The following is a 21,043-nucleotide window of genomic DNA, read 5'->3' on the forward strand; positions in this document are numbered from 1 at the left end:
CACACAGCCCCACACACCACTTTGCTCCAAAACAGGAGACACTGGGAATTCCTCCTAGCAAGATGGAACTTTGTTTCCTTCAGTCAGTGCCTTCTGCCACCAGGCAACCTCTGACAGTGCAGACTGACCAAACAGTGAACTGCTGGTAATACACTGGTGATATTATTATGATTGTGTAACAACAAAGGTGACAGATAATCTTGCAAAATAAATACAAAAAAGCAGGAGCTAGGAGGCAAAACAAATGATTACAAAGATTTGGCAGGAGCAGTATTTTAGGTATTTGATATTTCACTTTGTCTTGCCATTACCATTGAATAGAGAGGACACATGTAAGAAAAGGGATGGAGAAAGGGAAGGAATGAAGACCAAAAGCGTGTAAAAGCCATAAAGAAGTAAAAGAGAGATTAAAGATCATGGAAAAGAGAAGGAGTTAGGAAAGAAAGAGGAAGGCACAAACAGAGAAGAGTTTATCTCACTGAAAAATACACCAGGTGGCAAGGCATGGTGTGTGGGGAAGGTAAACAAGACTGTCTTGTCCTGCGCAGGGGCTATAATCAGAGTTGTCGCCATCTTCATCTCATTGTTATTTCTTCCCAAGGTGGCCTTCAGTCTCCCTATCATGGATAGGGCTGTGCCTTGTGCTGCACAAACACAGGACACAAAATACTGGCTACCATAGTGAATTTACTGGCTGAGTAGTTAAAAACTCAGTAGGTTTTCTACTGCTGGCAATCATTGGGGATACTTTCCCCCACTGCTCTGCCTTTCCTTGCTCCATTCTACTGCCATGTGACCAGGATCCAGTGTGTTTAGTGTGCATCACATTTGGCTATCTTGACCTGTCAGCCCATACCACAGGCTTGCTGATCACTTCAGAAATAACTTTCTACCCTACAGGCAGTTTTAGGATGCACAAAGAAGCAGCTCTTCTGAAAAAGGTGTGTATTTGCTCCCAAAGCACAGAGTCACTTCAGATGCATGTTACCTAATTGATAATTTCAGTGGGATGGATTCTGACTCCACAGTAAGAACTATGAAAATGGTTCCACTCAGTTTCCCCACTGCAAGGCTGCTGAGTTTTGTAGGTATGAAAAATTTACAGCTAGTCTTTTCTAGTGTTCACCAATATGAGTTTGCACAGCTATGCGTAGTAGAGCTTCCTTCAAGGAGAAAATAACTGTAAAGAGAATTTGTCTTCATCGTGAAAATATAGCAAGGTTACCTGCCTTGGCACAGTTTGTAAGACTTAATTTTCCCAAATAGCAAGATAGATACTTGTCAAACTCCTTCATTTTTTTACCTGTCCCCTGATATTGGGCTACAGCTTTCCAGTCTCCTTTACCCCCTTTGGTGACTCTTATTAAGCCAAGTCTGGGCTCTTTCATATCAGTACTTTACTAACCTTTCCTGAAATCATTTCTGTGTCCCACCCTGTTCCCCTTGTACTTTCCATGGCTGACACCACATGCAAGCACACATACATCATCTGCAGTTCTTCTACATTTTCCTGCCCTGGAGCTCTGATCTACTCTTTCCTGTTCCTTTTCTTCCGTTAACTTCTTCACTTTCCCCATGCCCAGGCTCATATCCCAGTGTGAGGTTCATGCTGCTAACTCTTGTCTCATGTTTCCCCCATACTGGGTGTCTCTCTCTGGTGTCTGGTGAGCAGAGTGGTGTCTCCTGCTCTCTGAGCTCTTTGGAAGCAGCCCCAGAGGTCCTACACTAAAGGATAAATCCTTCAGCTGCTGTGCCTTGCCAGAGCCTTCCGTGCCTGATGTTTGACATCCAAAGAACACATCCTGGAGAATGTCTGATATCTGTCCAGAGCCTTCTGTGCCTGACATTTGACATCCAAAGAGCAATCCTGGAGAATGTCTGATATCTGTCCAAGGGGAGTGACCCCCAGGTGAAACCCACCTGAGACTGAACACGCAGCTGCAGCGGGAAGGAATGGGCTGGAGGCTGAACTGAAAACCATGTGTTGCCTTGAACAAAATGAAAACAGCTGATGTTGATCGGGAGGAGGAAGGCTGTTAATTCAGAGCATGCTGCTCCTCCACGTTGGGTGCAGCCAGAAACAATCTGCTGGAGAGCTGCAGCGGCTGCTTGGTGTGCCAGCGGTGGGTGGGGTGGGCGTGCAGGGTGTACGCCCCCTTGGCACGCTGTCCAGGGGAGGGAGCTGGGAAAGGGAATGGTTTTGCCTTGGCTGCTCCACTTTAAATACCTTTGCACAGATCTCTGGCCACTGCAGTTAAGTCAGAAGGCTTCACCTGCTGTAGTGGAGGGGCCTCCCTGTGTGGGTATTGCTGCCTTTGCAACATGGACTCCCAGCACTGCAAAATGAATGGTGACTCTTTCCAGGTAAGTGGTGGGGTCTGTGCCTGCTTTTTGCAGAGGTGGAGGAGTGTCCTGCCTCACTCCTGCACTCCTATGCTTGTCTTTCCCTCTCTGAGAGGCAGTATGACCTCAGAGGGAAAGAATCAAGGTGGCCTGTCCTGATGCTTTGCAGTACCTGAGCAATTTTGGCAGCTCTGTATTTGTGTCCTATTAATTGTGCTCACAAAAATGCAGTGAGAATGCAAACAAACATTGCAACAGTAGCCTTGTGTACACGGCAAAAAGACAAAGAATCAAAAAAGACCAGAAGATTATAGGAGGTCTTAAATGTGTGTGATGAAAAAAAGCTGTCTTCTTTTGTTAAAGGAAAACAGATGAAATTATGTGCTCTTCTGGCGTAGCTTTTTGTTAAATTTGAGGCTCTCTTGTCCTCTTTTTTAATGTTTACTGACTGACTGACTTTGAACTCTTTGCTTTGGGAAATACAGGAAAGACCTGAAGTTCATGCCTTTTAAATACAGGCACTGATGTTACTGCAGGAGCAAGTGATGTAACCTGAGGCCAGCATGGTTAATTATTAGGACAAAATTCTGCACTTATCTGTCCTATGCAAGCTGCTGAAGCCAGAGACAAGCTGCATCAGATGTGCAAAAAGGGCTTCTATTTCTTATAAGAGCAGAGATGCCAAGGAAGCCTCTATTTCTACTTCTTTGTGTGCTGAGGCTGAACTCTTACACTATTTCTCTAGAGTCTCACCTTACTTCTTATCCAAGTTGTGTAATTGCTTGGTTCCAATGATATCTGCCATGATGAGCATTTAAGTGCCTTAAGAAATCTGACTTGGAAACTAATTCCATTTTCACAAGTAACTTGGAAATCTTTTAATTTGAAATATTTTGCATATCTAGTAAATTTGAACTTTACAGCAGTGAGGTGAAAATTTTATATCCCTGAAATTGCAAGAAAAACTTTCTCTGGCTTTACCAGTGTTGGAATTCACTCTGAAGGGCTTTAGCTAAATGTCTCAGCAATGGATTAGAAGGCTCATGGGATTGTGTTATTGACCTCCAATGTTGCCACCTGTGTCAGAATGGCAATACCAATCTATGTGCAATGTGGCTAACTAAAAATGCAGGTTTGTGCTCAGGTAAACCTATCCTTGTATCTACATAACACTTTGTTTGAGATTGTCTTAGGTCCAGAAATGGTTGTTCATGCTCTTCAACTGGTTCTCATTTTATTTTCTGGAAAAGAAACAGAGCTGGAAGAAAATTAGAGCTGAATTTATGCACACTATAAATCACATATACATATCACAGAGACAATATTTCAACACAATAAACTTGTTTCTTTGACTCTGAATCATAATCACAATAGTGACAAAACAGTAGAACTACCCCAAAGCTGCAATTCCTTCATGTATGTCCAGGGATTAAAAGTTAAAGTCCAAAATGTGAATCTAAAAACTGATCAATAGTTTGAGCTATGCATAAGTACTACAAAAAGCTCAACAATAACGTGAGTGCCTCTGTTTTTGCTGCTATCACCTCCAATGCACGTGTTGAGGTTTATTATCTGCAGCGTGTATTGATGCAGGCTGCCTCCAGATATCTTGATAAGAACTGAGTACCAGGAAAACAATTATTTTAGTCTTTCCCCCACTTTGCAATTAAAGATGTCACCTCTGTGACAGGCTCAGGCGTGGGCTGATGCTTGTTAAAAGACCTTCCAGGGAGCTGAGTGCATATGCAGATGTGCAAGAAGTTAAGCGAGTATGAGGCTGTTTGCAGCATTAGTGCCTGCTCCCTACTGCAATGTATCTTTCTCTTAAGCACCAGTATAAATCAACTTACAAGATTGGGAAAATGGCTGAGGACAGATTGAAAGCAGCTGATCTCAACAAATCAAAGCTAGTGACCAATGAGTTTGGAAAGGTTTTTTAAGGCTTTTTTGTCTAATCTCATTGCACAAAGAGATCAATTATTATCATCAGGATTGCCTTGCCGGACTTCAACTTTGCATTACATCCCCTGCAAGTATGCAAATCATGCATTCTTTATTTGTCACACACATTCAAGTCAATCTATCATATAAGTTGGTTCTCACAGCATAACTTGGCAAGAATATTTTAAATATATAACTGATGTCTTTTAAAGCAGTTTCATTGCAGACAGCGAAAACCAAAATCTCGACCCATTGGACAGACAATGGTGGAGCCAGTTCTGTCCTTGAGATCAGTTTTGGCTGTGGTGGGTGAAAACAGAAGGAAAAAGCAATGCATGGAGAGTATTTGAGATGACAGTTTTGGTCACACTACCATAGAATTTCAGTACTACAGACATTTGTTTTGGCTTTTGCCAGACTCCTGTCATCGTTTTCCCTTGTGGTTGCTTGAGGTGTAAATGGGTTTCATTAGCCAGCTGACACATCACTTCCAGCTGCTTTTCCTCTTGGTCCTCCCCATGTAAGAGCTGGGCTGACTCCTGGCTGCATGGGGACTCAGGAGACACAGAGATGCTGCAGGAAGTGTCACAGCTGAACAGGTGGCAATCTTCCTTCTGGTGCAGCACTTCTCCTACCGTTTGCACTAGAGGTCCCTCATAAAGCTGGAAGACATTTAGAAAACCTTTGCAGGCTCTGGAAAAAAAAGCCATATGGAAAAATGTGTGGCCAGTCTGTTAGCAGCAAGCTTGGAGGCAGCCTTGGAGATGACTTGAAGAATTATTTACTTTACAAAAGAAGGCAGCTCTTCATAGCTCTGCCTCAGGAAATGTAGGCCCACCAAGAGCTTCATGGCTTCAGGGCAGCTGGCTTTGATTGTTAATTTGTCTTCTACAAAGGCTGTCTTTGCTGAGGACAATATTTGGGAACTGGGACTCTTTTTACTCTGATTTATATGTTCAATTGAGCAATAACCACAATGAGAGCAAGCTCTGCCCAAAAATACAGATATTTATAAGTAATATTTAAATGGGTACCTTGAATCAAGCTTTAGCCCAGGTCTTGTTGCACCAGGACTCCTCTGTGTTGCAGATATCTGGTGTGATCTTTGAAATAACAACCACAGGCAATTTGTCCAAGGCCAGTAGATGTTAGGAAAAATGAAATAAACACACAAATAAGATATTAATGTGGTCTCCAAAAGTTTGTGATGGTTGCACATCAAATTAACTCTACTATCAGAAAAATTAGGTGATTGAAATCTCAGCAGGCATTTACCTGCCATGCCAAGTACCCAGCTCTCAAGACCTGCCTCCACTCCAGGGCTCAGCTTCCTCTTTCAGAAGTGGTGAAACAGCTCTTCCCTTCTTAACAGGGCTTTTGTGAAAAGAAACACATGTAGAGACATGCAAAGACATTCTAGTAATGAGAACTGTGAAAATAATGAAAATAAACCTTTGAGAGTACAGAAAATTGCCTTTCGGAATTTGCAGAGCAGAAAATCAATGAGAGAATGGGAACAAACATAAATTAAAACACATCTTGCCCTGAGTCTTTACTCATTGTGGGATTTAGGGAAGATCTAAAAGTTTGCTCCAACATTTTTCTTTTTTATTTTTCTTTTCTTTGCTTGATGTTGTTATTTTGTTTTAAAATCACCTTCCATATCCTTCCTGTGAATACTAACTCTCTCCTGGGGATACCTGGAAGGTACAAGCAGAACTGAAGGGAAGCACAGATCTGCATCTCTGCACAGAGCTCACCCACATTTCTCTGCTTAACCCTGAGTGCTGAGGAAAAGGAAGCTTGAGGGAAGGACTTTGGACTGGAGCTGAAACCAAAGTGCAGAAATGTTTCCAGTCATCCCTGAGGGGTGAGGTGTGGCAGGATGGTGTTAGGTTTATTTGCATGTCCTTTTTGACTACCTTGCTCTCACAAGGGCTCTAGTTGGAGAGAAGGGATTTGTGTCTCTGCCATCATAAATCAGAGCAGCCCCAGAACTGTTTTATACCTTTCTTTACATCGCTGGTGCTGTGCAAAAAGGGACATGGAGAAAGGCAAAATGGACTCCTAGGGTGAATGGTAGTCATTTTTGTTTGTGAATTTTTTCTTTCCTTTCAGGAATCTAGCTACATTGAAGACTCCCCCAGTAAAAATGGTGTGATTTCTTTGATTTTCTCTCTGAAAGAAGAAGTCGGGGCATTGGCTAAAGTCCTGCGCACGTTTGAGGTAAATATTTTCCTTCAGGTCTTTGCAATTTTGTCTAGCAGCCACACTTTCTCAGGGTCTTGGAGGTTGTGTTTGTGATTCTATTTCATTGCTATTACAGGGGAAAGCAGCCTCCATTTCTTTTGGGGGTTTAAAATCCCTTTAAGTCTTGGGGCAGAAGTAGCTTTTTTTAAATGAAAACCTCTACCCCACATGAGGGTGGGAAAAATGCATTTTTTCCACTTAAAAGGGAAATATTTAATCATAACTGCTGTAGTAAAGGTACAGGTGAGTTGGGCTGTGACCTAAGATTGACTTATAACCAAATAATTTGCCTTATAACTTGTAAGGCAAATATAACCTGCATGTGAGCCATGTGACTCACAATGCACATTGCACAAGGTGTTTCTGCTTGAGGCAGCTCTTCGCTCTTGTCCACCCAAAAAAATCTGATATAAATTATTCTACCATCTCCCACCTGCAGTACTTTAGCAGAGTGGGTAGAGGGTGCCTACAGAACAGCATAAAAATGACAGCACTTTTTTTCACACCAAAGGGACTCAGTAACTTAGGCTGAGTGATTTGGAAAATTTTTGGGGAAATAAGGAGCCATTTACCTTTCAGGACATTGTGTGCTTATTTATTCTTGCAGAAATATTTCCCAGATGTCATGAATGTTGTTTGAAAAGCACAAAATCCTTGTGGTTTAGGATGGTTGTGTTGCAACACACTGAGCTGTGTACTCTGTGCTCCCGAGTAAATACACTTTTATATTGGTTCTGTGGCTTTTTTTTTTTTTTTTTTTTATGTAATAGTTGTGCCTGAAAACAGCAATTTCTTTAGAACACTCTAAGAAGTTGTGGCCTGCATATTTTCCGTTCATAAATTGAATTTACTAGGAAAGGAGAAGTTGTGTGTTATGGGTACAAAAGAAAAATAATAATGAGTTTTAGGACATATTTGATTCATTAGGATAAAAGGAAATTCACCAACAACAGAAGAGCAAGTCTAAATCAGTGAATTCACTAGTAAAATCCTGCAAAATGTCCGTATGTCAGTGATGTGCATGTCTGTAAATGAATTAATGAGACTGTTGATATTCTCTTAATAAATGCATTGATGTCTACTAAATAAATTGCTGTCATCTCTAAAGAAAGAGGAACTTTCTGAGCTTCCTTTGTAGAGGAGCTAGTATAGGAAAGAGAGAAGTAACCATTTCTTGGATGTGACTTTTCCTGCCCCAAAGCAGATACCTAAACTAGACCAACAGAATCCCTTTTTCTCAGTGGCCCTGATTCCAGCTGAGAGGTTGGGACTCAGTTGGTTTTCCACCCAACAAAGCCAAATCTTTCTGTGCTAAATCTCAGCTCCTCCAGCACCAAGGCTTGACAAGAGACTTGGCATAGGTGCTCTTATCTGGCATTGTACTGGATGGATGGATGGATGGATGGATGGATGGATGGATGGATGGATGGATGGATGGATGGATGGGATTTAATGGTACGAGCACAGCTCCTCAGGGCTGTTGTTAGTGAATTCCTAGTGTAAACCGGAGCAGCCTTTGGGCTGTTGTAACTCTGTTCCAAGAACTGCACAGAGGTGTAAGTTTTACATACATGCACAGCTGGGAGAACCTTCCCCTTTTTCCATCTGGGCCATAGCTGTGGTGCCTCAGAGAAACAGACTTTGTGCTCACTGACATCCACAGCACAGACAGAGAAAGTGGTGATAGGCAGGTAAAGAGTGGAAACAAACAGGGAGAACTTGAGGGAATGTTTTTGTCTTGTTCTCCTTCTCTGCCTAATAGCATTAGCTGAGAGATCCTACTGGAGTTAGACTCTCTGTGGGTGGGCTCCCTGGGCAGGGAGACACCCAGCCTTGTCCCCTGGTTTGTGTCACCAGCTTGCTGCTGGCTTGTGGAAATGTGGTGGATTTGTCTCAGAGGGGCCTCACAAGAGGAGATGTGAGGGTGGCTGCTCCAGCTGTCATTGCTTCATGCAGTAGGAAAAGAGAAAACTGACAAGCCACAAATAGGATCAGGCTGTTTCCAGGAGCAGATGTGGAGCTGCAATTGTTCACTCCATGGAGGGGGTCCACACCTTGTGCAGCTGCTGGTTCTGATGTTTTATGTCTGAACCTTCTGCTCCTTGCTGGGATGGGGCTGCCCAGACTGCTGGCACCTCTCTGGGCATTCCTGCATGGGAATGCAGGCAGAGGGCACAGCTCAACCCCCTCCTCCCAGCTCAGATTTGGGAGTGATTAAGGGACAGTGCCTCCAGCACTGGCTTTGAGGATTTTGCCTCTTTTCCAGACAGTCTGTAAAACTAATGTGGGACATGAAAGGGAGAGGAGGAGGAGGGTTGAATGAGCTGTAAATATGAAAGACTGAAAATTTGCCCTCTCTCCCAGGGAAGGAATCATGGAAGCAAGATCCAGACTCAGACTGAGTCATAGGGAATTGAGGGGATATCTAAAGAAAGGAGAAATCTTGAGGAGCCATCAGCACACAGGATGTCTTTCTGTAGAGGAGGTTTCTGTATGGATCTGGGAAGGCTCATCCTCTCCTTGGTTTAAGAAGCAAAAAAAATTGCTTTTACTCTGTGGGAGCAGTGTTCAGCCACACTTGAGTCCCTTCCTGGGATGCCCTCCCAGGATTCACACCCTACCCATGTCCCACTCCTGTGCTGGGGTGAAACTGTCCAGACTTTAGTCCCCTTGTTCTCCATGGGCAGCAAGACAAAGGGACACCAAAAGGTGTGCTCTAGCCTGGGCCTGCCCCTGGATATCATGAGGTCCAAGACTTCTGGCTCATCAAGCATCGTGGCAGGTAGAATCTCTAGTCACCCACAGAGCAAACCACCCAGGAAAGGAATTAGTGTCCAAACACTGCCCAGATGGATGGAAGGGGTGAGCCCCCATTGTGGGAGCCAGGATGGGCTGAAGGTAGGGGAGCCTCCTCCAGGCAGGGGGAGGCTCAAGGCTAGGCGCTGCAGAGAGCTCATGGCACAGAATTATGTCCTCTGAGGCCCCAAGATTAAGAGAATTTTAATGTGTTTTGTGGAAAAAATAATGCTTGTCCTACTCAAACATCCCTCAGGGTTGCTCATGCAGTTGGCAGAGTACTGCACGCTCACATTTGTTTTTTTGCTCACAGACCCAAACTCTAGTTTTCTGTTCAGGTCCCAGTTGCACACAAGTATGTGGTTACTGTGACAACTCTTATTTTTCCTGTGTAGCTTGAAGGGTTTTTTCCTGAGGAATTTTCTCAATGAACTCAGCTCTTTTTGTCTGCTGGCTTTGGGTCCAAAACATGCTTGATTATTTCCACTTTTTTCTTATATTTGCTCAGGAAGACCCATCTAAACACCTGACCTCAGCAGTGTTCTAAGCTTCTCTGATCACTGGCTCTTGTCTCTTCTCTCTGGTTTGCAAATCCTTGCCTGACTGCATGAATCTGTTCCTCCTGGACTGGCATAGCAGAGAGCTCTGCCACTGCTGGCAGTACAGCCCCTGCAGCCCCTTCTTCACCTGTCCTGTGGAGAGATGTGTCTCCAGGGCCAGATTCACCCTCTGATTGCTGTGAAGTGTTAGCAGCTCAGTCATGCTCAGCAATAAGCAGATTGCTAGAGCTGAATCCACTTTGCTTCCACACTAGCTGCTCTGTTTGTATGTTGGGGATGTGGCAGACATTCACTTTTTGCTTGTCAAACCCAATTGTTTTGCACTTGAAAAGCCCCTTTGTCACCTCTGCCCTCATTGCAGGCTTGAGGGTGGCTGCAGGGACAGCACAAATCCACCAGCAGGGTCTTTACACCGACTTAATTTTAATGGGATCTGCTGTACACTGAGGTACTCCTTGGTGTAGCCCTGTGCTGTTTATTTGTGTTGTAGAAGATGACAGCTAGGCAGCCAAAACTTGAATAAATAACTTCATCTGAAACAGAAGAGCACACATGAGTAAAGTATCATGCTTAAAAGACAAAACAGTCATCATGAAATTGTGTTTCTTTTTTGATTCACTGGATACATCAGAAATGTTCAGAGTATAAGTTGAGGCCAAAAAAAAGAGAAATCTTCCAAGTTTCTTATCAAAACTGAAAAAGCAAAACTGAGCACTTTGGGTTGACCTAAGTGTTACACTTAGTAGAAATAGTTGTTTCTCTGTAGTGTTAAAAACCTATTGAAATCAAGAAAGCTTTTTTAAACAACGAAGTTCATTCTAAAAAAAAAAAAAGATAAGAAAAACCCCACATTGTTCCCCCTCAAAGATTGCCTTTTCTGTAGTTAAATTCATGATTAAAATATCAGAAATAAGAATTTCCATATACAAAAAGCATGGCCTTCAGTTTTAATTGCAGATTTCCCACATGAATTTGTGAATACACAAATCTTCTCTGAAGTTCTTTTCCTGATCCATTTATGAGTAGTAGATTGTCAGCTGTTTCAAGTGGCAAACGTTAGAATACATCAGGAGTTTGCTCAACCCATTGTGAGAGAGGAACCTTCTATCTTCTCCTCAGTGATGGGACCTTCTCAGACACAGAGCAGGACTTCAGTGCCAGGTGCAGCCATCAGTGGGTAGGGCTCTAGCTCAAAAGCAAAAAGAAAAAAAAGTTGATTTGCACCAAGTACTCCTGCTCCCAGTGTAAGTTACTGTCCCATGGGGGTAAGTTACTGTTCCATAGAAGGATGGGATGGGAGTAAAAAGCTGTAATAAAAGAGACCTGCCAGTTTCGAGTCAGCAGAGGCAACTCTGCTCTGTTTCTGTTTAGGAATGTCATTCCACACAAAGTCCTACGTGACTGTTATCTCTGCGTGCCCTGGGAAGGCACTGGTTCTGAGGTGGTTGGGGTTGTTTCCAAACCAGGGGAAGAAAAGAGTCACTTTGGCCAGGGGGCCTGCACTGATAGGTGAACAGGCTTGCCTCTACCACAAGATTTTTTTTCATTATACTGTACATATGCACAGCAGTGATCATTTCATAACGCTGCTCCAAATCCACATCTGTGGGGGTTCCAGTTGTTGGTTTCTCTGGGTCTGGATTGAAGGCACTTGAGATGGTAGTTCATGTTTGGACTCAGGTGTTTATTATTTCTTATCAGTAAAACAGTCTCACTACTGTGAGTTCAGCAGCTTTTCATTAGCAAGGCACAAAATGGCCAACAATCTCTTGTTGCAAGGTCTTTAAGACTAAACTATACAATTAAGAACTGACACCTAGATTATTTTCCCTTTTAACCCAATAACTGGTCCCAAAGAGCTGCAATCCAGACTTTTCTGCCCAATTACAAAATGCCACCCAAACCCAAGAAGAAGAAGGAAGAAGAAGCATGAAGAAGAAACCCAGGACAACACCCTGTGCCCTCCATCTTGCTTCCATCCACAACATACTAAAAATCCCAAAATCTAAATTTCTCACCAAGTGATACACTTACACTACTCTCTATAATCTATTGCACACTTTTGTGGATTCCAGTCTATCTTGAAGTCTGGGAAACTTTCTCCGTGAATGAGGGTCAAAGTCAGTGCTCCCCTGGGGGTCAGGGCACCCCAGGGCAGACAGAAAAATATTCCCTGTGCCCTGGGTTTTTGCACACATCCTTGGTCTTATCCCTCCTCTTCCTGTGGCCTCAAGAGCAGGACTTGTGGATCGAATTGATGACCACGGGTTTAAAGAGAGGAGTGCTCTCTTCACAGGTGGTTGTGCAATGCCACATGCTGTCACGTTTTTGGTTTGTCCTGCACCACGTGTTTTGTAGCCAGATTCTGCTGCAAGCCTTGTGCCAAATTTCAGGCATGGAGCAGAGTGATGGACACCAGGGGTTGCTCCAGGGCCAGCTGCCCTCTGGCACTCTTTGTTGGCAGGCACCTGCTGTGAGACACTTTTCCTCCATGAGTTTGGAAGGAAAACCCTAGCAGTTGTGAAAGAGAAGATTCTCTCTGTCTCCAGCTGAGAAGCAGGCTCTTGGACAGTAGAGCTGAATCAGATGGCTGTCTTTGCCTTTGCTTTGGGAATCCATGGCTGAAAGCATCACTGTAACTTCCTAAGTCCTCTGATCTATGAAAATTAAATACTGAGCTTATACTTGTGCTTCTGAAAGTGTCCTCCTTCAGAAAACCCTGAACTATACAATGGCAAGGGTTAAAAGAACATCTCATCTATTTTAATTTTTTTTTTGGTACCAGAAAGTGTGAATAAAATCCTTCTTTTGGGAGATTTTACCCAAATTCTAACTTAAGTGTTGATTAGTGGCACCATAGTGTTGTTGAAAGTTCTTCATCTGGTAACAATGTGGGGTCTCCTGATGAAGCCAAACTTCATTAATGACAACAGTCATGAAAACAAGCAGCAGCTGGATTTCACAGCTGTACTTAGTTTTAGAACCATACATAGGAGCATTTAGTAATTAGTGAACAGAAGGATGTGTGAGCGTCATGGGAAGTAGTAACCCATAACATTTTCAGAAAGGCTCCATCTCTACTGAAAGCTTCCCTGTGTAGCTATGAACACACAACCTTCCTTTTCCAGTGACCAGGCCATTAAACAGAGGGTGGGACTAAGTTCTCTTGGTAGTGACCTCAGCAAGACTCCTGGTGTAGTGCAGCACCAGTCTGGTTTTCTCCTGCTGGTGTAGGGCAGCTGCAGCATAGGTGGTGCTCAGTTAGGATGGAAAACCTGGAATAACCTGGGCAAGGGGCTGGAGCTTCTTCACAGACTCTGAGAGGGAGCCATGGCTGAGATCCAGCACTGTGAGGTAAGGCAGGGAGGGACATGGGCAATCTCCTCCCTGCATCACCATTGTCTCTGTTTTAAATTTATATTTGTGTTGCTACCCCTTCAAACTCTGTTAGAAGTAATTCTAACCCATTTCAACCTAATTCTTCATCTTTGAGCTCTGAGAATGTGTCTTGAGACTTCCTTTTCTAATGGGCACTGATAGAGGTACCATTGACTTGGATATTAAAATAATGAAAGCTGAGTTTTTCCACCCCTCAGAGTGGGGGTTTTAAGAAAGGTTTAAGAAAAAAAAAAACTAGAGCAGGCACATGGTTTTATGACACGATGTGTCTATAGGGGAGGGACTCAACCTGGTCATAAACCTGAAGAGAAGGAGAGAAGTAACAATCTACTCTCCAAGTTCCTTGCAGCTGCAGTGGGTGGGGTGAATTCAGCAAAGACACTCTAATCTCACTCCCTGGGCTCATCTGCGCTCTAAAATAGGAAAGGCAGAAGAGATCCATGTTAATAGCTCAGATGGGAACCCACCACAAACATGTGACAGTTGAGATCTTCCAAATGTGTTAGGTAAGGAGTTATGTTCCATCAACAGAAAATAGCTCAGAAAACTGGAATAACTTTTATTAGCTGACTTTTGAAGGCAAACATTGTTAAAATGTCAATCTCTACTAAAAAGCGGAGATTGAAAACTGCTTAAAATGTACAACTAAACCAAAAAAATGCCCCCATTCTCCTTTCTCAGGCAACTATTTGTCTCCAGAAGTTGGAGCTTTAAAGAAAACATCATCTCTTGGGAGAACTGTGATGCAGTAGCAAGATTTGGCAACATCAAGGATACAAAAAATGAACAATGTGAAATTATGGAGATTAAACGCTAGATGGAGTAGTTGGACTAGAATGAAATTGAGATTTATAAAGCAATTCTAGTAACAGAGCCACTGTAAATATTTTGAAATCAAGGGCTTAGTAGCAAGGCACAGCACATGAGAACACACTTCTCCAGGAGTGCCAGTTCAGGGAGTTGGACATATGCTGCTGGATTCTTGCTCTATAAACAGTCACCAGAAGGGCTCTCCCTTCAGCTTCTCTGTTGTGAGGTCCTGAAATCTCAGCAGAAAGAGATAACAGGTTGGCTCTGGACATTGCTGAGTGGCAGATATCCTCAAATAAACAGCAAAGCAACTTGACATTCTGTGGGAAAGTATTCTGCTTCTCTCAGGTGTAAGAAAGGAGGTAACTCTCCCCATGGGCTCCTTCCTCCATCTTCTTTTTCCCTCTCTTTTCCTCACTGTCTTAGGTTGTGATATTTTGAGGGGTATTGATACTCCTGCTACCTTAAGTGTGTCTTGTGCCCACCCTGCAGCTTATCTCTTCATTCCCAACCCTTGCATCATTCTGTTTATTTTGGGGGCATTGCTGTCTGTCCAGCTGCTCACTGAGCCTGACTGGAGAGCTGGTACAGCAGAAGAGTCACCTGATCAAAAACCAAAGGGATGCACCTTAAGGAGCCTTCAGCCCAGAGAAGAGAAGGTGCTGGGGTGATCTTATTGTGGCCCTCCAGTACTCAGAGGGGTCCTGTAAGAAAGAAATATGGGGACAGAGTTTTTAGCAAGGCTGTTTGTGATGGCACATGGGGTGATGGTTTTAAGCTAAAAGAGTGCAGATATGTAGATCCAGAGCAGGCATAAGGAAGAAAACTTTTAGGATGAGGATGGTGAGACACAGCAAAGGCACAGCAGCTCCCTGTGCCTGCTCTCTGTCAGCAGCTCCCAGTGCCTCACCACAGGGACAGGACAATGGGCAGTCTGTTTGGGAAGCAGGGCTTTGGAGGCCTAAAACAAACTGTCCCCAGGGCCAGGGACAGTGCTGGCCATTCTCTCCCTGGGCAGACAGCCCTGTGAGGACAGCATCTCTTGAGAGCAGCAGTTGGTGAATGAGCTTTTGACCTTTTCAACTTATTGTATTGGTATCTAGCCAAACAATTTGAGTTCATCTGTAGTGTGCAATGCTCAGGAAACAGAGCAGTGACATATATGTTTCCTACCAAGGAATAAACTGCCTTTTGTGGAGGAGTAAATCAGGCCTTTGCTGCTGATGGCCAGATGCCCTCCTGCACTATGCAAGCACTGAGAGGACCAAAGAAAACCCTAAAGAGGCTCAGAAAGAGGGATGTACAGTTAAAAAGTCTTCCATTTTTCTTCCTTGTAGGTCAAAAGTAGATCCTAACAGCATTACTTCATGGATGAAATCCTGACCCCACTGTAGCAGGGGGTGTGACATTGACACCAGCAGGACCAGCACTTCACCCCATGTAGTTTGGAGTCTTCTTCAGCTTAAAAGACAAAACCCAAAAGTTTCTCCAGGGATGCTGATCACCATGTGTCAGCCCCTCAGACTCTTCTGAGGGTAATGGCTCTATGATTCTGTGATCTTCAGGCCCAGATTTTCTCCAGGGATTCCTCCCAGGGGACAGAAGCCCAGACCTGGCCATGGCATGCTGTGTCTGCAGCGCCAGTGTGAGCCCGACAAGATGGTCAGGGGGCAAAGTCAGTGTTCAGTTAACAGGGGTAGATGGTCCTGGACTTTTCTTTTGGACTTTCTGGGTGTTTTTTCTTCCCTAAACATATTTTTTTTTTGTTTTTCCTGGACTTTTTGTTTGCTTTTTGTTGGAAAAATAGGATTTTTAGCTACTTGTTGCTTGCACATCAACATGGCAGCATGTCTGAGGTCAGGTTCCCACTGGCTATAGTCATCAATGCTACAGCTGCCAGTGATCTCTTTCTTCAGAGCTAGGACACACTGCTGATGGTCAGCAAAGATATTTGGTGAGACAGAACTTGAATTTCTGTGCTAAAGAAAATAACCTTTCTCTGTGAGGGTGATTAGACTTGGGAGCAGTTGCCCAGAGAAGCTGAGGGATCCCCAAACCTGACTGGACATAGCCCTGGGCAATCTGAGCAGAGTATTGTACTTGCTGATCTCCAGAAGTCCCATTCAACCTCACCAACTCCGTGATCCTGTGATTTAAAACACCCGTGTTTTTACTTGCACAAACCCAGGCTGCCTTTTTTAGTGCAGTTCCATGTTTCCCTTTGGATCTTTGCCCAACAGCTGCTCACAGCCCTGGAAACTGTGCAGGTGGCCTTGCAGGTGACTGAGCAGAGGTTTGGCAGAAGCTTATCTCACAGGGTTCCCAGCTGCCTGCTCATCCAATCTTCTCTCAGGATGCTCATCAAGGCAGCATTCAGTTTCCCATGAGAGGGTACTCCACAGGTGGAATGCCTTCTTCCTGTGTTGGTGCTGGGGAAAAATGTCTCTGTCAACACAGACGAGCTGTCATTATGTGCTTGAGGGACTGGAGTTGTTTTTATTTGCAATAAAAAACCTGTTTACAGCTTGTATCCTGCTTCCACCTTTCTCTAAGCCTTCAGCAGCGCCCAGTCCTTGTGCTGGAGCTCTGTACAAGGGTGAATCCCACATATTTCTCATTCTTCTTTTCTGTTTCTCTCTCTGTTGTGAAAGTCCTCAAGTTAAGTGGCCACTTTTGAGTTATTTGGATGGTACAGTATGGTTTGTTGACTGACACATGTATCTATCCAGTCTTTATGTCATATTCCTTCCCCCAAAAACTGCGGGACCAAAATTTCTCTTTCTCATAGGAAAAAGGTATAAACTTGACCCACATTGAGTCCCGACCTTCCCGTCTCAACAAAGATGAGTATGAATTCTTCATTAACTTGGAAGGCAAGAATGTCCCAGCACTGGACAAGATCATCAAGTCCTTGAGAACTGACATTGGAGCAACAGTCCATGAGCTCTCACGAACAAAGAAGAAGGACACTGGTAAGGATATGCTGACAAGGTTAATATTGGCATGGACTATCTATGTCACATACTGAAATTACTACTTTTTTTCTGTAGTAAAGGAGATCCTCTTGGATCTTTGTGGCTACATTTCCCTCTCTATTTTTCCTGTACTGTAAACTTTTTCATTTGGGGATTTTCTGTAGTGTAAATTTTTGCCATGATTCTGACTAGGACTCCTGGGAAACTAGGGAGGCTCTGCCACCCACTTTGGTGGGAACAGGACTAACTCTCCATTACTGTAAGAAATCCCAGGGAGGTCAGTTGCAGTTCTGCCTTTGGAGGGAAATAAGGAAAGATTTTTTGAGTTGTTCCTGCTCCTAATTCTCAGAGATTTGCTGGAGTTGAGGCTGCTTGGTGCAGTGGTGGCTGCCTAGCAGATAGTCTGAGACAGACTTAAATGCCTCTTCAGATAACAGATGTGATTTTAATAGGATTTCAGACTTTAAATACTTTAGGCCTGGATCTTCCTCTTCCTTCCTAGGAACAACATGAAAGGACATTAATACCTTCTTGAGATCAGTACTGGTAATCCTTTTACCGTTTCCTTTGTGTCCTACCCATGACATTACATTTGAAGATGAAAAAGGAGAAGGCAGATTCTCTTTGGAGTCAGTTTTCTCCAATCACAGACAAAGGGACAAAAGGTTGATTAGGTGATTTATGATCATGTCAGATCGAAGAGGTTCACTTTTGGGGGCTTTTTTATTTCCAGAAGAAAGCTACAGGACCTACCAGGGCTTAACATTCATTTCTCTAGTTACTATGAAGAAGGCAATAAAGAAGTTTATGAAATAATAAAGTTGTCTATGAACATATGCCAGAGTCAGACAGAGATACAGCTCTAAATATCATCCAGGAAAGTCTTGCATGTGAAATTCTGACCTCACAGAAGTCAAAACTCCTGTGGTCAGCTGTAGGATTAGGATTTCACTGCATGTTACTGTGTTGATCAAAGGAGTTTTTGAGCTAGATTATCCAGTCAGCTTCAAAAAGGGACTTGATCCTCTTCTGTCTGAGAGGATAACTTGTGTTTGTTAGTTTCAGCAATTCAGAAATGTTATAAAATAGAACAATTTATTGCCGAGGAGAGAGAAGAAGATTGATATTTCTTCTTGCCCTTTCTCTTTTTTTTTTTTTCAATTTCAACTCCTCTCATGAGCAATAAGGGTCCAGTCAAACTGAAATCCTCCAAGGACCATATTTTGAAAGGTCAAATGAGCCCTGCTTAGGGGATGAACTGTGGGTGGCAAATCCTGGGCAGAGGCACTGCAAGGGCAGAGAGAGATGGGAGCAGCCCGAGCTGTAGGAAGTGTGGTGGGATGCTGTCCTTTATCAGGGATGGCATTAACAAATAACAGGCCTTGTGGTGCCTTTTTGGCCAGCTTGTCTTTCAAATGTATCCTCCAGGCAAATCTGGTCATCTGTCCGCAGATGTGCCTGTGTGAAATCTTATTCCCAAAACACAGAACAAGAGCACTGAACCTCCAGGGAGCAAAGTGTCAGACAGATGGTTTGTGGGGATGTTGCCCCACTTGTCTCAGTAGGCAGGTAAAGGCTGGGAAGGTTTTCTTCCAGAGGCAATCTGGAATCCCATGGGATTGATTCTTTTGCTGCAGCCTAGGATTCTGTCATTTCTTCCCTGCAAAGGATTCATTTTGCTCCCACTCGTGATTTGAGAAAGAAAAATCTTATTTTTCTGTTTCCTGTGGAAAGCACACAGTCCCTTTATTTGGGGTACTGCGTTGTTGGCACTCAGAGGAAGTTTCTGTATTCTGTCCCTTCTGTATATTAACATATTAATATATGTATGTTTAACATACATATATTATATGTATGTTTAACACTGTGTGTATGTGATTTATTGGGCAAGGGATAAATGAATGGTTTTTTTTTTTTTTGGGTCACTTTAACTGCTTTTAGTATCTTTTCTTAATGCAGCTTTTAATTGACACATTCCAATAGTTACAAATATCAGATTTGGATCAACAGTGTAATTTTAGGTGAGAGTAGGCCAGCCAAGTGCTCCAAATCCAAATGTAGCTTTGGAGCTTCAGACGAGAAGGGCTGGCAGCTGCTGAGCCAAAAGCACTTTGTGTATGTGGAAAGATTTTTTGTAAAAGCACAGTGCATCTCCTAGTGGCTCTTTTTGGAAACAAGATGGTAGCTGCAGTCCACTTGGAGCCCATGAATAAAAATAATTAAATATTATTCTGTTGCAGCATTAGGGAAATGCAGACAATTTATTGCATTTCTGAAACAAGCTGGGAGCTGAGGATCTGTAGGGGCCTTGTTTGCTAGACCCTGAGGCTAGCCAGAGCATTTGAGAGTGTTTAAAAAAGGGCTAAACCTGGGCCTTGAACTGCTATAAATTGCACAGACCTGTCTTTGACCCTCCTCACAATGGTCCAAGTGGAGGATTCTGCAGAAGTCCTCTCTGCCCCTGCTCTGCTGCCTCTCGTATAAATGGCTCATTAGCATTCTGCTCAGCGTTTGACCCCACGGTAATTTGGTCACCACTTGGGTGTCCAGCACCATCCCATAAATGCTGCTGTTTCACTTACAGACAAATCAATATTTATTGCTGATCAGCCCACGTTTGCTCCTCAGACCTTGACAGAGGCCCAGTGTTGCAGGAGCTGGCCCTGGCAGTTCATTAATGGCTGTGCAGACAGACAGACAGCGATTCTGGCTGCAGGAGGATGCTGCAAACAAAACATGGGATAGATTCAGCCAGGGGCTAATTTGATTTGATCTTTTGAATAGTTTCTGGGAGGGCTGGGGGCAGTGTCTTGGCACATCACATCTAGAAAGAAGACCCACATGTAGCCTTTTTTCACCCTGGCCCTCGATGTGAGAGCTATATGGACTTGGTGCAGTGTTTGCCCCAGAACTGTGCTGGGAGTCTTTGATTCTTGTTTCCATGAGAGCTGAGAAAGCTCAGCACTTTCCAGGACCCAACTTAACAACTTAGGCTGGTGCTAGCAGTGCTAAGTCTCCTTGGGATTTCCCTTTCACAGCCTGCCACGTCTATCTAGCTCTGCAAGCTCAGAGCTGCTCTCATTTAGCTACTGCTGGAGTTTGGGTAGGCAGGATCAGGACTAGGTGCCAGGAAGATAAGTTGCTTCTCCTGTTTAGGAAAAAATCAAGTCACCTATCTCCACACCCAGGACTGACATCCCATCAACGTGGAGTCAGTTTTTCCTCAAGTCTTTAATGAGGTCTGCACCAAGTACTGATGCAATCTTGTCAATAAGATATTTAATGAAAGTAAGTCTGTATGGACAGTAAGTCAGCAAGGGTTCCAACCCTGCCCAGTGAGACCTTTTTGATTCAGGCCAGCAAAGCCCTACAGACATCACTGCCAAAATCCAGTGCAGACTTCAGCCCCCACCAATTTTTCTACACAGCTTGGACCCTCCAGGTCATGGTGCATCCCTGAGAAGAGTGGTTTTCTCTTTAACACTGACAAATCCTTTGCTATGGGGTGCCAGGCAGCCTTTTTGTCCCCAGTGCCTAACACAAAACCCTTCACCAGTGTGCCTCACCCCAGGCTGGTAGTGGGGAGTGTGAAGCACAAAAAAGAGAAGCAATTCCCCACCATCACACAAGGGTCAGTGATACAGCCAGGAGACAAACCCAGATAGAAAATGGGTGTAAGTAGTGGCCACTCTCTATAGATCAAATATACCTTTTCCTACTCCCCCCTGTGACTAGTTAAAGTGAAGGGGTTGGGGGTGCAGGAAACTTTCTGACAGCGAGGGGAGAGAGTGTTTCTGGAGCAACTAGGAGAACCAGCGGTACCTCCAGCAGCACAGAAACCCATCTGGGGACCTTCCTGGGTCTGCTGCTGCCATCTAGTGACTTGCTCAGGTCTGGTTTTTAGGGAAAGGAGAAGCGTGCGCATCCTGGAGAGGGGCGGACCGAATCCCCCTTCTGCCGGGCGGGGAA

At 43.9% G+C, this 21,043-nt stretch overlaps 1 protein-coding gene across 1 annotated transcript in view; it reads left to right on the forward strand.

Moving 5' to 3' along the window:
- The first annotated feature begins 2,240 nt into the window (after positions 1-2,240).
- PAH (phenylalanine hydroxylase) overlaps positions 2,241-21,043 on the forward strand; it is a 34,806-nt gene continuing 16,003 nt past the window's right edge. Inside the window, exons 1-3 of the mRNA XM_030959734.1 lie at positions 2,241-2,364; positions 6,403-6,510; positions 16,888-17,071. Of these exons, the coding sequence (XP_030815594.1) occupies positions 2,323-2,364; positions 6,403-6,510; positions 16,888-17,071 (334 nt within the window). The 5' untranslated portion in view covers positions 2,241-2,322. The remainder of the gene's footprint in view (positions 2,365-6,402; positions 6,511-16,887; positions 17,072-21,043) is intronic.

The sequence above is a fragment of the Camarhynchus parvulus genome, chromosome 1A, assembly GCF_901933205.1.
Source record: "Camarhynchus parvulus chromosome 1A, STF_HiC, whole genome shotgun sequence".
NCBI classification, from domain to species: Eukaryota; Metazoa; Chordata; class Aves; order Passeriformes; family Thraupidae; genus Camarhynchus; species Camarhynchus parvulus.